At 40.0% G+C, this 16,432-nt stretch overlaps 1 protein-coding gene across 2 annotated transcripts in view; it reads right to left on the bottom strand.

The window, feature by feature from the left end:
* The window catches only part of LOC141435731 (hemicentin-1-like), a 49,481-nt gene that overhangs the window by 26,907 nt on the left and 6,142 nt on the right, over positions 1–16,432 (bottom strand). For both annotated transcript variants that reach the window (XM_074098497.1, XM_074098496.1), the window contains exons 5-10: positions 14,292–14,420; positions 13,704–13,869; positions 12,290–12,468; positions 7,279–7,360; positions 6,330–6,402; positions 2,262–2,461 (exon numbers count right to left, since the gene is read on the bottom strand). In XM_074098497.1, the coding sequence (XP_073954598.1) occupies positions 2,262–2,461; positions 6,330–6,402; positions 7,279–7,360; positions 12,290–12,468; positions 13,704–13,869; positions 14,292–14,420 (829 nt within the window). The remainder of the gene's footprint in view (positions 1–2,261; positions 2,462–6,329; positions 6,403–7,278; positions 7,361–12,289; positions 12,469–13,703; positions 13,870–14,291; positions 14,421–16,432) is intronic.

Raw genomic sequence — 16,432 nt, forward strand, 5'->3', positions numbered from 1 at the left:
TATTATAAGTGATGCAGACGATAAATGACTAGGTATAAGATATTCTGTTTTTTTTGGCACTGATTTAAAGCGGCAGTTTTATATTGTAGAGTTGGTAAGTTCAAAATATGTTTATTTAAAAGTCCAGCAGAAAAATAATTCGTAAGAAATTTTTAAATGGGCATTTAAATAAATATTGAGCAGAAATATGACCGAATGGGCAGTTATTTAGCTGTCAAGTAACAAATCGAAATTATCCGGTGAGAAATCTCATTCTATACCCTGCTTAAAATGTATCCCTTTGAACTGGTTTACTAATGATTCGGCAAAAATTATTTAGCAAATTATTAGCTTCCAAACTGTTTATCCCATATTTTTATTTAGGCGAAATTTTATTTCCCAACTCAACGTTTCGCACTGATATAATTTCCCAACTAATGACTTGATAAACTATTATAATGCAAATTATTACCTGGGATTTTTTTAAGATGTCATTTGTGTTTTTGTCAAATGAATTGATTGGTATTCTTTAATTTAGCAAGCAAATAAGCAAGCAAGCCATTATTTTTTCCCGTTCTATTACAAAAAAATACCTAACATCGAAGGCTAAGGCGGAAGGAAGCTACGCTACGCTTCGCTGCCGCCTAAGCCTTCTGAACCTCACCTATCCAAGAAGCTTCTGCCTAGTCTCGTCTTGCTCGCTCGGTTCGCTCGCTCACCGCCACATAATTTAACATTTATTCATTTTATTATATATCATGACTGATATAATTACCTTGTGTACAAAAATTGGCCAAATGTTATTTGACAATTTGTTATTTGCCTAAGCCAATCATTTGCTACATAATTGTTTGCCACATAAAAGTGTGATGAAGTAAAATTTTGCAATATAAAAATGTTGCGAAATAAGAAAAATGCGAAGTAAAGTTATGCCAAGGATTGGTGCGCGAAATGAAACTTCGGCGAAATGATGGTTGCTAACTGAAATTTGGCGAAACATATTTCGCCGAAAAGGCAGTACATCCTTTGAACTGCAGATCTAACAATTTATTTAGTTTATCTTTTACTTTTTTCGATAATCTACATTCTGAGGACCCTTTCCTCTCATGGTAATGATAATTTTCAGTACGATTCATAAATAGGTAGAGCAACTGACAAAGAATCATTTATACAAGATCGTACCTTCTGGCTGAGTACTGAGGTCCAAGTTTCTTTACTTTATTAGACCAATAAGTAAGCGTCAGGACCCCTGGACCAATGGAGACATTTGATGTTTAGAAAATACCAAAATTTACTACCTATTTGCTACTATTTAATACCTAACTTAAAATAATTAGTACCTCGATAGACAATAAAAAAACGAGTATGAAAGTGGTCCAGACATTCTGACGTCAGGATGTCTGGACCACTTTTTTTTTACACAGTTCGAGGCAACATAACTAATTTATCTCTTAGTAAGTATTTACTACCTTTTTAGTACCCCAACATCATAATTAATTACCCATGGTAAGTGACATTTCTAGTAGCAACAAAACCTTACATTATCATCGACTCGTTTAAAATGCAACAATTATGTATACCGCTACACTTCCTCCGAATGTACACTAACAAGCCTCTTTTACCGATATATTATGACAAATATAAGCAAAAGTTCAATGTTCCAAAAAAATTTAACCAATATTTTTAAATTCAGAACGGTAGTCAATTTTGGTATTTTCTAAACATCAAATATCTCCATTGGTCCAGGGGGGGGGGGGTCCTGACGCTTACACCAATAATGCTATATTTTTGTTCCTTTTTCGGATTCGTATAAATAACGAATAGGCCAAATGTTTTTCTTTAAAAAAAAATTGAGCTACGTTACCATTATTAAATTTATGTACAAAGATGCAAGATTGATACTTAATTACTTAGACACGTTTCTTTTTGATCGAAATATGTTGTTTCGCGATGAACTTGGGTGCACTACTGTCAATATCAAAGTTTTTCACCATTAACTGCCGAAATATGTATCTCACTACCCATTCCATTATTTCACTGGCCAATCATTTATTACACTGCTTACATTATTTTAGAACCTGAGTTGTAAGAAGAAATAAACGCTGAATTTTCTATTTATTACTGCTTCGGTTTTACTGCTATAGTAATTTACCAACCACCAGAAAATAAAATAACTGCCCACAATTTCTTTTAGCTGATTATAATAACAAACATAATGTTTTAATAAGAGTTGTAAAAATTATTTGCCTTTTTTTTTAAGATTTGTCGAAGCCTCATCTTACCAAAAACTTCCAGCTGGACTATGTGTGTAGCTCGACCGGCAATATTTTCCGCCACACACTGGTAATCTCCAGTGTCGCGCACTAAAACGTTGTTCATGAGTAAAACATCGTCCGCCTTGCCCGGCAACAACTTGAACTGGCTAGCACCTCGCTGTCTGAAGTACCATGTTATGTGCGGCTTGGGCTTGCCTCTTCGGATCCTGATTGAATTGTAAACAAATTTTAAGTAGGTTTATTATGAAGTGCGGCATTAGTCGTTTTTAAGTTAGCTCAAATTTGGGCTCTGCAGAAAATCAGCGTCTCTGCACCCACTGTGTAGCAACACATGCTGAGTGGAGACCCTTTTTCGGTGACAATTGGTGTAAATCTATATAAATAAAAATGAATCGTAAAATGTGTTGCTAAGCGCAAAACTCGAGAACGGCTGGACCAATTCAGCTATTTTTTTTTTTCATATCATCGTTAAAGTCTAGGGAAGGTTTTTATGAAGAGAAAAACTGGAAAAATTGCTGGGAAAAAGAAAATGCGAGTATGGAAGTGCGGTAATTAATGCATCACCTGTGGGTTTTAGTAAAATGCGGAGTGATGCGAATGTTTGCTACTCAATTTTATTTAGGCGTTTTGTTTTATTAATCCCCCTTATTTTGCATTTGCATGCTTGCTTGCTTGGCTGGAAGATGTTTGGACCTATAGTGTCTGAAATAGGGACGTTTTCTTCCATTTTTTTCGTACACTACTTTTTCGTTTAAAGTGGAACGAAGATTGCCGAGTAAATGAGTTTTATGACATGAGTACCTTAATACTACCTACTAAATAATAACAAAAACAAATTTAAATGAACTAAAATAATTTACTTGCTCACCCGCGACCTTACGAGTGTAGTGTGGTGGTGGTGATGGATGGGTTTGTGTGATTTGTGTGTGTTCTTACAGTGTGGAGGTGGATGAACTGCATGAACACGCATATTTTGCATAAGCTTAGCTATCGTAAGGTCGCGGGTGAGCAAGGAAATTATTTTAGTTCATTGATATGGACCTCCGCAAAGTAACGCCTGATTCAATAAATTATTTAAAAACAAATTTGTTTACGTTCCTCAATTTACATTGACTGGTTGATTTATTTTGTGTTTTGATTTAATCTATTTATACTCATGCCACCTATAAGACGAGGGCGAAGCAATTTGGGTCGAAGAACTCGAAATGCTACAAACCAAGCTAATTATCAGAGTAATCGAACAGCCCAGCAACGTCAAGAGCGAAATGAAATTGAAAGGATTCGGATAGCACAAACCCGTGCAGAGCGCGTGCGTGAGCTGAATGCAGCTAATAATGTTGTAAGTTTCAATCGAGCTGCTTTCAATTACAATGTTACAATTGACGACAGTGCCTACCAACGCGTTGCTATTGGATCTATGAACTCAGTTTGCCCATATTGTAAGGCATTGAAGTACAAAAATGAAGCCGCTGGATTCTGTTGCGCAAATGGCAAAGTGAAATTAATACCATTGGTGAAAATTAATAATTTCATCATATGCGGCATCATCACCAGAATTTAATTATAACAGATAAGTTTTCTACATCATTATATTTAGTGTAGATAGCCTAGATTTCTGTAGACTTGCTTGCTTCCATGCTAGCTTGCATGCTTGCTTGCTTGCTTGCATACTCGCTTGCTTGCTTTCTTGCATGCTTGCTTGCATGCCAGCTTGCATGCTTGCTTGCTTGCTTGCATACTCGCTTGCTTGCTTTCTTGCATGCTGGCTTGCATGCTTGCTAGCATGCAAGCTTGGTAACACGCTTCCATGTTCGCTAGCGTGCATGCTTGCTTGCATTCTTGCATGCCTGCTTGCATGCTTGGTTACATGCTTCCATGTTTGCTAGCGTGCATGCTTTCTTGCATGCTTGCTTGCATGCATGCTTGGTAACATGCCTCCATGTTCGCTAGCGTGCATGCTTGCATGCTTGCTTGCATTCTTGCATGCCTGCTTGCATGATTGGTTACATGCTTCCATGTTCGCTAGCGTGCATGCTTGCTTGCATGCATGCTTGGTTACATGCTTCCATGTTCGCTAGCGTGCATGCTTTCTTGCATGCTTGCTTGCATGCTTGCATGCCTGCTTCCAAGCTTGCTTGCATGCATGCTTGGTAACATGCCTCCATGTTCGCTAGCGTGCATGCTTGCTTGCATGCTTGCTTGCATGCATGCTTGGTAACATGCCTCCATGTTCGCTAGCGTGCATGCTTGCATGCTTGCTTGCATTCTTGCATGCCTGCTTGCATGATTGGTTACATGCTTCCATGTTCGCTAGCGTGCATGCTTGCTTGCATGCATGCTTGGTTACATGCTTCCATGTTCGCTAGCGTGCATGCTTTCTTGCATGCTTGCTTGCATGCTTGCATGCCTGCTTCCAAGCTTGCTTGCATGCATGCTTGGTAACATGCCTCCATGTTCGCTAGCGTGCATGCTTGCTTGCATGCTTGCTTGCATGCATGCTTGGTAACATGCCTCCATGTTCGCTAGCGTGCATGCTTGCATGCTTGCATTCTTGCATGCCTGCTTGCATGATTGGTTACATGCTTCCATGTTCGCTAGCGTGCATGCTTGCTTGCATGCTTGCTTGCATGCATGCTTGGTAACATGCCTCCATGTTCGCTAGCGTGCATGCTTGCAGGCTTGCTTGCATTCTTGCATGCCTGCTTGCATGATTGGTTACATGCTTCCATGTTCGCTAGCGTGCATGCTTGCTTGCATGCTTGCTTGCATGCATGCTTGGTAACATGCCTCCATGTTCGCTAGCGTGCATGCTTGCTTGCATGCTTGCTTGCATGCTTGCTTGAATACATGCTTCCTTGCGTGCTCGCTTGCATGCATTGTTACTTGCATACATACTTGCTTGCATACTTGGTTGCATGCTTGCTTGCATGCTCGCTTGCGTGCATGGTTACTTGCATACTGGCTTGCATGCATGCTTGCTCCCTCGCTTGCGTGCTCGCATTGATTCCTCACTATAAAAAAAAGTACATGGCTAATAAGGTAACACAATATAAATTGATTTTAAGGCAGAACGAAGTTTGCGGGGCCAGCTAGTTTATTATAAATGATGCTTGTATAGTAATATATTATTCTTTTTTTGTGTTTGGTGGTGGTACTGTTGGGACCGTTAATAAATATTTTTTCTTTCTTTCTTTTTTATATTTTCTTTGAGTTATCGGTATATAAATTAACTAATTAAAGTGACAGTGAACGTCGTTGCAAGTGGCCGTTATTGCTTTAGATTGTGCTGATCTGATGCTGGAATATGCTTTAACAACTCTAAAGATCTCCAGAAAAAAAGACCATAGCTACCGGCACAGAGATAGCTTTGCATAGGATTTCGTTGAGTAGGTACTGTGGAGACTTTAACTTGGTTTGAGCTATGTATAGGGGTCTACGCGCGTGATTTTAAACTTTATTAAATAAAAAGGATATTTTATTCTTGAGCTTAATAATATTTTACAGAGATAATAGGTCCAGCCGCTCAGGCTGTCAGGAGCAATCTGTGCTTCGGCATGTATACCGCTGTCAATAGTCTTTCAAAATCAAATTCTAGAATCATACAATATAAAAATACTATCATTATACATAATCATGATCAGTTTTACCAACTGCCAGCGGTATACAATACAGCCTAGTCCCTACAGTACACTGGATGGAAAAAGTAATTTTTCAAAAGAATACGACCGTTTGCTGTGAGACACTGTGGGGTATTAAGCATAATGTATTTTATTTGTATTCTCAAAAAAAGCCCAAGAATAAACTATATACTTCTACAAATAGCCATACGAAACTTACATTATGTTCAAAAACAACATGTAAGCTTGTATTTTAATTATAAAGTTGCTGATGATATGGGTCATACAGTTAATTTTCCGGCATTCGATCAAAATTGTCTGCGAGGAGCCCTATGCCCTACAGTAGGACGTATACGTAAGCTGAGATGATGATAATGGTGGGTGACATCGGTGGGTGATGATATATTTTTTTATTATAGTAGAGAGAGTAAATTAACTATTACTTTCCAATAATTACCTGCAGTGAATATTGACCTTTTCACCTTCTTTAGCTTTCAATATTTTCTCTGTGTCCGAAATTTCTGGCTTCACTAAAAAGTAAAGTTTGATTAGATTATTTATGTGCGCATTTTACAGCAGCCGCCGTGGCGTGTACTCCAAGAGCACGGGCTGTGAGTTAGTACGAAACATGTCGAGCTAAACTCGATTAAAAACATGAGTTATCCGGTTGATTTCACTAAATAAGTGTCACGGTAGTTTTATGTCTGAATTAGGATAAAAAAACTGGCCAAGTGCGTGTTGGACACGCCCGAAGTAGGGTTCCGTAGCCATTACGAAAAATTTAAGTTATATTTTTCTAAGGATTTCGTATTTTGTACGAAACATTCCAAGTTTAGGTATATTTCATACCTTAGGCTGCTATTTACTCCTTAACTACTAATAATTCTCAAAAAAACTTAACCGTTATACTATTTCCTTGTAAGTTTGATATACTTACTACCTACCATCCTGAATTTTTTCAAATTTTTCCACCCACCGGTTTAGATTTAGAGGGAGGGGGGTTGGTCGCTTGATTTTAATGAAAATTTGCACTTTGAAGATGAATTTTGCAAACAAATCACTGAATCGAAAAATCGTTATAGCAACCCCCTAATGGTTTTAAAAGACCTATCCAACGATACCCCACACTACAAGGTTGGATGAGAAAAATAAATCACTCCCATTTTACGTCTATGTGAGGTAGTTACTCTAAAAAAAAATTTATTTTTATTTTTTTATTATACCATTTGCTCAATTATGCAATTACAGCGTTCTAGCATTGATAGTCCCCGAGCAAAGCCGCGGACGGACAAACAGACTGACATGGCGAAACTATAAGAGTTCCGTTTTTGCCATTTTTGCTACAAAACCCTAAAAAGGGTTTTTGATTGAGTGATGATATCGAATAGCAACAATCATGGACTTACCCACAACCGGCTTTATTGGCTCTACTGGGGTGTTTGCGATGCGCCTGATTGCTTTGCCTGTGCTGCGAGCTGTAGCAGTTACCTAGAAATTTTCCCGTTGAGATCAACCAAAATGCAAAACAAAAATATAACGTGCAAGACAGCTACGTTTGTAGGACGTACTGTTATCGTTAAATTACCTACTAATGTATGGGCAAAAAACTTTTCCCAAAGTATCACATCCCAAAGTATTTTACTCAAATTATCATTTGCTAAAACAACTTATCGCAATTTTACAGTTAGTATACATTTTTTTGGCAAATTATTGTTTCACAAATAATTAATTAGTCATGTTTCATATTATCAAGTATTATTTAGTCAAATGTATCGTTTGGCATAAAGTACGCTTCCCAAAATATTGCATGGCATAATAACCTACTTTTCTGGTAAGTAGCAGTTCATTTCTGTGGGGGGACGCAGTTCTAACCTAACCTACTTTTCTGATAGCACTTCGTTTCTGTGGGGGACGCAGTTCTAACCTTTTTTTTTTTTTTTTTTTTTTTTGTTTCCCGGGGGAAATCTGCCACCAGATACCCCATCATCACGGGGAGGCGATGAGGTTATGTGGGGTTTTTACCCACTAAAACCCCCGGGATGTTCCTTCCTCGCCGCCCTGCCAGCGACGCAGCGGTACAACGGAATAACCCGCTACATCGCCAGGAGGCGGTTATCCGTTTCCGGATTCATCTTCTAGGGGAGCCATTCTTGAACCCCCTTTCCCACCAATGGCATGCTAGGAACATTTAGCACGCCATTCTCCTCGAGGACCTTGCACTTGCGGGTCACGGACGTCCCCGTATCCGTGGCCTGAGGTCCTTAGTTAAGGTGGGAGCTGGCGATCTTGGGCGATACGCCGGCGCCCAGCTCTCTTGCGGCGCACAGGGTCTGCTAGCGAGTTAGCCTCCCTGGCCCGCTCGGCGCTTTCCTTTTGTGACATCACTTCCTCACAGAAGAAAATCGCCGCTCTCCACACATCCTCGCATTTGGTCATTTCATGAACCAGGGATGTTAAAGACAAATTGGGGCCCACGACCCCAGCAAGATCTTGTCTCTCGATTGCCCAAGCTGGGCACACTTCTAGTGTATGTTGGGCAGTGTCTTCGGTACAACCACACTCATGGCACACTGGAGTTGGCTCTCTCCTCGCGATCTTATACAGGTACCTCCCGAAGCATCCATGCCCCGAGAGGACCTGTGTTAGCCGGAATGTCAGTGCGCCATGCTCTCTCTCCAGCCAGTCCCTAAGCACAGGGCGGATAGCCTCCACTGTACGTATACCTGCAGTCGGGTGCTCCAGTCTGGTCCGCCAAGTGTCTACCGCAGCTTGGAACAGCTCCTTCCTCTTTGCATCCACCTCCCGTGGCGCCGGCCAGTGGTCCCGAGACCGCGCTTCCTCGCGCCAACGATACACAGCAGCGAGGGCCTTCGCATCAAGGTCCCAGGGCAGAGAACCAGCCAGCACACAAGCCGCTTCTCCGGATATTGTTCGATATCCGCGGGACACCCTGACAGCCAGTACCCGCTGTGGCTTACGCAATAGAGCAATTTGCTGGTTGTGCAGGGTGTCAGCCCATATAGGAGCACCGTAAAGAGCCATTGAGCGTACGACTCCCATGTACAGTCGCCGACATAAAGACGTGGGTCCCCCTAGGTTAGGAAGAAGACGTCCCAGGGCTGCAGCAGTAGCTAGAAGTTTTGGCGCCAACTGTGTTAAGTGTGGTCGGAAGCTCCAACGGCTGTCCAACACGATTCCCAGGTATTTCATCGTGGGCGCGACGGCAATGTTGGAACCTCCGACCACAATGTGTGCACCGACTGGGGGTGCTTTTCGGGGTCTGTGGAAGCAGATCGCTTCGGATTTGTGTAGTGCAACCTCCAGCCCGAGCTTTCGTATCCGGTTTACTATTTGTGCAACCCCTGTCGTGGCCAAAATCGCTGCCTCACTAAAGTTGGTGCCGCGGGCAGTTACCAGGGTATCATCAGCGTAGCAAGCTATATTGACGCCCAGTGAACGTTGCCCCCGCAGCACCCAGTCGTATCCTATGTTCCACAGGAGTGGCCCCAAGACCGACCCCTGCGGAACCCCACACGCCATCTCCCGTTGTCTCCACCTATCTTGCCCGGGGAAGACTACATACCTTTCTGAAAGGTAGGCCCTCACTATGCGGCATAGACATGGGGGAGCTCTGTGGAAACCAAGGGCTTCGTGGATTGTTTCCCAAGGCAAAGTATTGAAGGCGTTGACAATGTCCAAGGACACCGCCAACAATACCTCACCCTGGGAGACTGCCTCCTCTGCCAAACTCTTAACCCTTAAGATGGCGTCTACCGTTGACCGCCACACCGGAACCCATATTGACAGTCTGCCAGATCGGGTCCTTCGTCAGTCATGTGCTTAACGAGACGCGAAGCGATGATCCGCTCAAAGAGTTTCCCCACCTCATCAAGCAGAACTATAGGTCGATAGGCGGAGGGTGAGTCCGCTGGTCGCCCCTCCTTTTGTAGCAGGACTAATCTGCCTATTTTCCACCTTTTGGGAAACTGGCCTTCCCGTAAGCACGAGGTGAAGAGCGCTCTCAGTCTGGGCTCGAGCGCTTCTAGGGCCAAGAACCACGCGCGCCCCGGGATTCCATCTGGTCCTGGAGCCGTATTCCGTGCCTTCATTTTCAACATAGCTGTTCTCATCTCGGCTTCCGTTACGGCTGGTATCTCCACTTCTGCGTCTATTGTCGATGGTATTGCCATGAATGGCGGACGATGTTCTCTTTGACGCGGAAACAGAGTATCAACCACTTGCTCCAGAAATTGCGGTTGGAGAGTCTGCGTCAAAGGGGGAGCCCAAGGGCGCAACTTAGCCCTCACAAGTTTGTAGGGTCTACCCCAAGGATCACGCAGTTCTAACCTAACCTAACCTTACTTTTTTGAACAATCATTTTTTTTGAATAATTAGCCAAAAGAAAACGTTTTCTTAATAAACGTTCGTCAAAACAAAACTTGATAGTGTAAAATTATGCCAAATGACAATTTGAGCAAATTAATAAAATGCGAAATGTTAATATGCTAAAGATTCGTTTGGGAAATGAAACTAATGCGATAAGTTGGAAATGAAACTAATGGCGAAAAATATTTTGGCGAAACGGCGTCTCTTTTACATAAATCAACATTTGTCACACAGACATTCGACCATCCTAAACCGCACCCGAGACGCTAAAGCAGCGTTTCCACCAGAGATGTGCGATGGTGTGTTACGGGGAATAAGATGCTTTTCATTAACCAATAGAAACGCTTCATTTACCTCGCCTCGCTCTGCTTAGCTGTTTCCACTAGAGGTGCGAGGATGTGTAAATGTTACGTTTCTACCTATTGGTTATTGTAGATGGGTTCCCTTTATCTTGCCTAATATCTATTTTCCGAAATACACTTCGCATAACAGGTAACTTAATTTTTTTTTTGCCGAATGATACTTTTGCATAGTCATAACTTTGCATAATTATCAGTTCGAATAATAGTCATTTCTCAGAATATTAAATAGCAGAACATTAGTATCGCCGATTTTATATGGCATAATAGCATAGCAAAATGCTAGTTTGGACTATTGTATTTACACGGAATTTTAAAAAGCGCTGACTTTAACATGGCGTAATGTCAAAGAAACGAAATGCCAAATGTTGAAGAAACTAACAGCTGCCATAAGAATGCGTTAAGGTTAAAGTAAGGTCAGCAAAGTAAGCGTGCTGTATGTAACAGTAGTAGGCAAAGCGCCAGAATAGAACAGCAGCTACATAGTAGGATGAGTTAGGTTAGAACTGCGACCACAATAGCGCGCGAGCCGAGCGAGCGAAGCGAGCGTGCCGCGGTAGCGGCCGGCGAAGCGCCAGAATCTTAGTGCTGCCAATAAAGGTTAGGTTAATATAGAACTAAAATTAATTTAATTGCAAGGAATGTTTAGTGACATTTTATTCTGCTTTTTATTATCCTTATGCTAAGTAATATTATGAGATATGTCTTTCTGCGTAGCAACTATTCGAACATATAAATATTATTCTCATCGATATTATGTGATGTTAATATTACAAAATTATGAGAAATGATAGTATGAGAAAAAATTGTTATGAGGAACGAAATTATGAGATTCGATTTTATGCAACATTTTAGTAAAACCATTGAAGACACATCCCTCGCAACACATCCTGGCACATTATTGGTGGAAACGCTGCTTATCACCGGGTACGTCATAGTACGAGTACATAGTCGTCAAGGTAGACTGAATATAGATTTACATGGAATAGAGGAAAGCGAGTATCTGCGTGATAACATTATATTTAGAATCTAAAAGGTTTTGGATAGTGAGATGGTGAACACGACTATGACTGCGATTATGATAATGTTTAGGTATGCTAATGTGTTTATTGACTTTATTGTTATGTATTAGTGTGTACCTATATATTATGTATGTGTATTTATAATGCACTGATTGAGTTAATTTAAAATTTCGGTTCTTTTATGTTTTCATTGTACTCGTAGTGTCTACTCTTGTGACTGATATCCTGTCAATCGTTCAAAGGTTAACGAGAAGAGATCCCTTTAAGGGATAAGTTCGCCTTTGTACATCTTATTATCCTGTGTTCTGTTATTTTTATGTGTTTTTATGGTCTATAAGTAGTTTTACAATACAATATATTGTAAAAACTGTATTGTATTGTAATTGTTTTTTTTATTCGACTGGATGGCAAACGAGCAAGTGGGTCTCCTGACGGTAGGAGATCACCACCGCCCATAGACACCTGCAGCACCAGGGGGATTGCAGATGCGTTGCCAACTTAGAGGCCTAAGATGGGATACCTCAATTGTATTATAAAGACACATGAAAATAACAGAACACAAGATAAACTGCGCATGCATTTGCCAATAATGTTTAAAACCACTCAAATTATTATAGAAATGGTCGTTTGACTAAAAGTTTTATACATACCGCAACTTTGAACATGGCATTGGGAGGTAGGAATTTAGTCGTGGCGTACACGCTCCCTCCTACGTTGGTAAGCGGAAGGCGTTGTATGACCCTTTCATTCATGTCCAAGATCTCCACATTTTGGATGTTCACGGAATGCTCGTCGTCTTTCACGGATATTATTAGGTGCGTTGTGGTTCCTGAAACAGTATGAGTTAAGTGCCGTTGCTGGAGACATGATTGAATCACGTTTTGCTAATTTAGGGCAGAATACTTTTTTTATTTTTTTTATTTATATAAACAAGTGGTACAAGTGAGTGGAAAATTACGAGCCACCATTGAAAACCCCTTAGGGGTTTATGTAATAACTGGCGAGTCATCGCGTTCCAATCCACGTACAAACTTAAGCTATAGGTACATAAGATCAAACCTGGTTATCACAGGCCAGGTAGTATTTGTTTAAGTTTCTTAAACTTCTACGTAAAAAAATATATTTTGTTCCCTTTTTAAGTGATTAACTAGTGGTAGATAGATAGTTGATAGTTGGTTGTTGTTGTGCTAGCGGTATCTATACCGTAGCCCTCATCGCGGTATAGCGTGGTATAGCGCGGATGGACCTGGGTTCGATTCCCAGTGCTGGTCTTATTTTTCGGGTTTTTCTGTGCATCTATATTTCAGTTTGTATTTTCAATTTAGGTTTTACGGGATGACCGTAAAAGTAAAATTCTGGAATTGAAATAAAAAATACAAAAAGATTCCAAAAAACCAATCTTAATTTGATTGCTTAATAACGATATCTCTTGTCTGGGTGAGCGGTTATTTTCAATGGAATGCCGAAAAAGTTTCTCGATGAGGGCTACGGTATAGATGTCGCTATCGTCACTGCTTAAGTGGCTAAATAAGAAATAAACAAGCTGAGATATGTGCTGCATAGGGGAAATTCGTGTCTGTACCGTTGTCCAGCAGTGGTGTAGCGGTATAGCACGCGGCACGGAATGCCAAAGACCTGGTTTCGATTCCCAGTGCTGGTCTTATTTTTCTGGTTTTTCTGTGCATCTATATTTCAGTTTGTATTTTCAATTTATATTCGGTAGGTCTGAGAATAGGACAAACTATTTTTCATACTTCTACGTGGACGGAGTCGCGGGCAACGGCTAGTTTCATACACAACGCTGAGTCAGTGATCCGTCGAATAAAATTCCGAGCTGTCGATAATTTCTCCAACGTCTTAATGTCGCCATTCCACTATTTACCATACGATCGCTTCATCTATGATGAGATTGATAAGACAGACCACTACAGAATGGAATTCATTTCCGACGCCTTCTTTTTCGGCTTAAAGGCCATACTTAACCAGTACCTACCTTAGTTATATATGGTTATAACTTTGGCCTTATCTGCATTAATCATCAGGTGAGATATAAAAAAAAAATACCTTGAGTAGGCTGTGCCTCCGTATACTTCAAGGAATTTTCGGTTTTATTTGAGAATCCAAAATTGAAATTGAAGTCAGTTCTTCCAAAGATCATGACATTAACGTCAGAACTGCCATGCACAAAGGCTTTGTAGGCTCCAGGCCGTAAGCCGACTAGTTTCAATGCCTGAAAATACAAATATTGCAAGTTTTTTGAGGAAATCAGGATAAGATCAATGGAATATTATGGTTAGAAATGTTTGCGAGATTTTCTATCACCATCACTGCCACTGCCACTCCCGTGACTTGAAATACGTTTCTGCTCATTGCAGCAAAAAAGCCGCGGTGGCCTAGTGGTTTCACCTATTGTCTCGCAAGCAGAGGGTCGTGGGTTCGAGCACGGACTCGCACTTCTAAGTTTTTCGAAATTTATGCGCGAAATTACTTTCGAAATTCAACAAGAGCTTTAGGTACAACGAAGGAAAACATCGAGGAAACCTGCACACACCAACGAAGAAATTTAATGTTGTGTGTGAAGTTCCGAATCCACACTAGACCGCGTGAGGGAGACCTGCTAAAGAATGTTAGTATTGGTGCTTTTGGACTCACCTTGACATTTTTGGTCCAGGTGACTTCAATGCCCCTTACTTTCTTTTTGAATTGATTCCGAATTTTTAACTGAACATTGAATCCTGATGCGGACACCAAGGCGTACTCCGTTTTGTCATCAATGTTAAACTGTAACGAAAACAAAATAAAGTTAGAATGCGTTGCCGCCAGAGACGTGCGAGGATGTGTTGCGAGAAATGTGTATCTCATGAACCAACAGAAACGTTTCGTTTGCCTGTCGTCGCTCCGCTCAAGTATTTCCACGAGAGCTGTGCTGTGCGAGGATGGGTTAATGAAGCGATTCTATTTATTAATACAATAATATGGTACTGTCGAACTGATCTGATGATGGAGCCGGAAGATATGAACTGGAACTTCATGATTAAAAAATCGTATCATAGCTGTTTTGGATTTCTTAGAAAAGTTTTGTAATGAATGAATGAACAAATAAATGAAAAAATAAATAAATAAAATAAAAATAAAAATGAAATAAGAAAAAATGAAAAATGTAATGAACTTTTGAAAGGTTTCAAAGTCTAATGATAAAGCCGGAAGATAGGCACTGGCATTCCATTGTTCTAAGCTGATAGATAAAACACCATGCAATACAGACGCACTGGCGGAGATGGAGAGGATGCGGGCTCACGCCTACTTAAAATAAATGTATACTTAAATGTTAAAAATATTTCGTTATCAAAGACCAAAAAGTATGAAGTAAATTAATAGTTTAAAAAACACTAGAAAAACACGTTTTTATAAATGCACGTAAAAACAAAAAAAAATATGGATCGTTCAAGTTGTCTCTATTTCTGGGCTGAAGTGTAAACTATGTGCTTTTCATTATAATATTTGATTGTAAAAGCGTGGGGCGCTGGAACAAGAATTATATTCTACTTATTCCAAATAATAATTGGTACATTTGACACTAACGTGTCGGTACATATGAATAAAAGTAGTTATTATTTTTAACCGACTTCAAAAAAAGGAGATTATCAATTCGGTTGTTTTTTTATGTTTGTTACCACAGAACTCCGTCATTGATGAAGCGATTTAAAAAAAAAATTGCGTTTGTCTAGGAATGTCTTCAATTAGGTCCCATAAGCACCAAATCAGGATCTGATGATAGGATCTTAAGGAAATCGAGGGAACTCGTCAAATGTTGTAGGGACACCTAGAGTAAATTCGATATATTTAGTAGTAACTCATGCATTTGCTCTTGAAAATCATCATTTGGTGAAGTGGAACTGATGATGAAGACCACAGTTCACCATGGGAGTTACTACTCAATTATAAGTATTTCACGGGTTGAATTTTAATTACTTTGTCACAGTTGCTAAGCAACTTATGCTCCTTGTAATGAATATTATGGTAAAACGGGTGGTGAAGCACCAGGACTCCTCAATAATGAACGTCTCAGCATCGGAAAAAGCAATCTTTCGTCAAAGGTGACGAGCAGTTGATATTAAACTATTGTATCTTAGATTATTTACACTAAAAAGCGTGAAAAGAAAATTTTTATTACAAAAAATAATTTTCTACCAATCTGAAGTCGGTCGGTGCCTCAGCACGAGCTTGCATGAGTGATTAAAGCCCAATACTCGTATAAAGTGCGGAAGTGAGGTAGATGACTATAGGTCCACTCTCCTTCTGGCTCGTGCTGAGGCACCGACCGACTTCAGACTGGTAGAAAAATTATTTTCATGGTTTTTTTGTAGTCGGTTAAATTAAATTTTTCGTTAAGTATATATTTTTTTATTAATAACATATTGAACTCATTATTACATCAGATCTTGGTTTTGCCCCTACTGACACAAACAAAGTGCTAATAAGGATATTTAAACCAATTTTAATGTTGAATACAGGAATACAAATAAAGATGACGATGATGAATACAGGAAAATATATTTGAATAAGTATAATATTGAATCTGTATGAAGCTTTAGTATGTACCTATGACAATAGTTATACATATAATATAAGTTGATATTGTAAGGAAATGAAAGTTGTAATTGCTTTTTGATTTGGTACCACAATTTCATGCCGTACAACTACGAAATAAAGTTGTACTTTCTTTTATTTTTTGTTACCTGCAAATAAAACGAAAACAAAAGCACGCCTCAATAATAACTACTTAACCTTCA

Source organism: Choristoneura fumiferana, chromosome 15 (assembly GCF_025370935.1).
Source record: "Choristoneura fumiferana chromosome 15, NRCan_CFum_1, whole genome shotgun sequence".
NCBI classification, from domain to species: Eukaryota; Metazoa; Arthropoda; class Insecta; order Lepidoptera; family Tortricidae; genus Choristoneura; species Choristoneura fumiferana.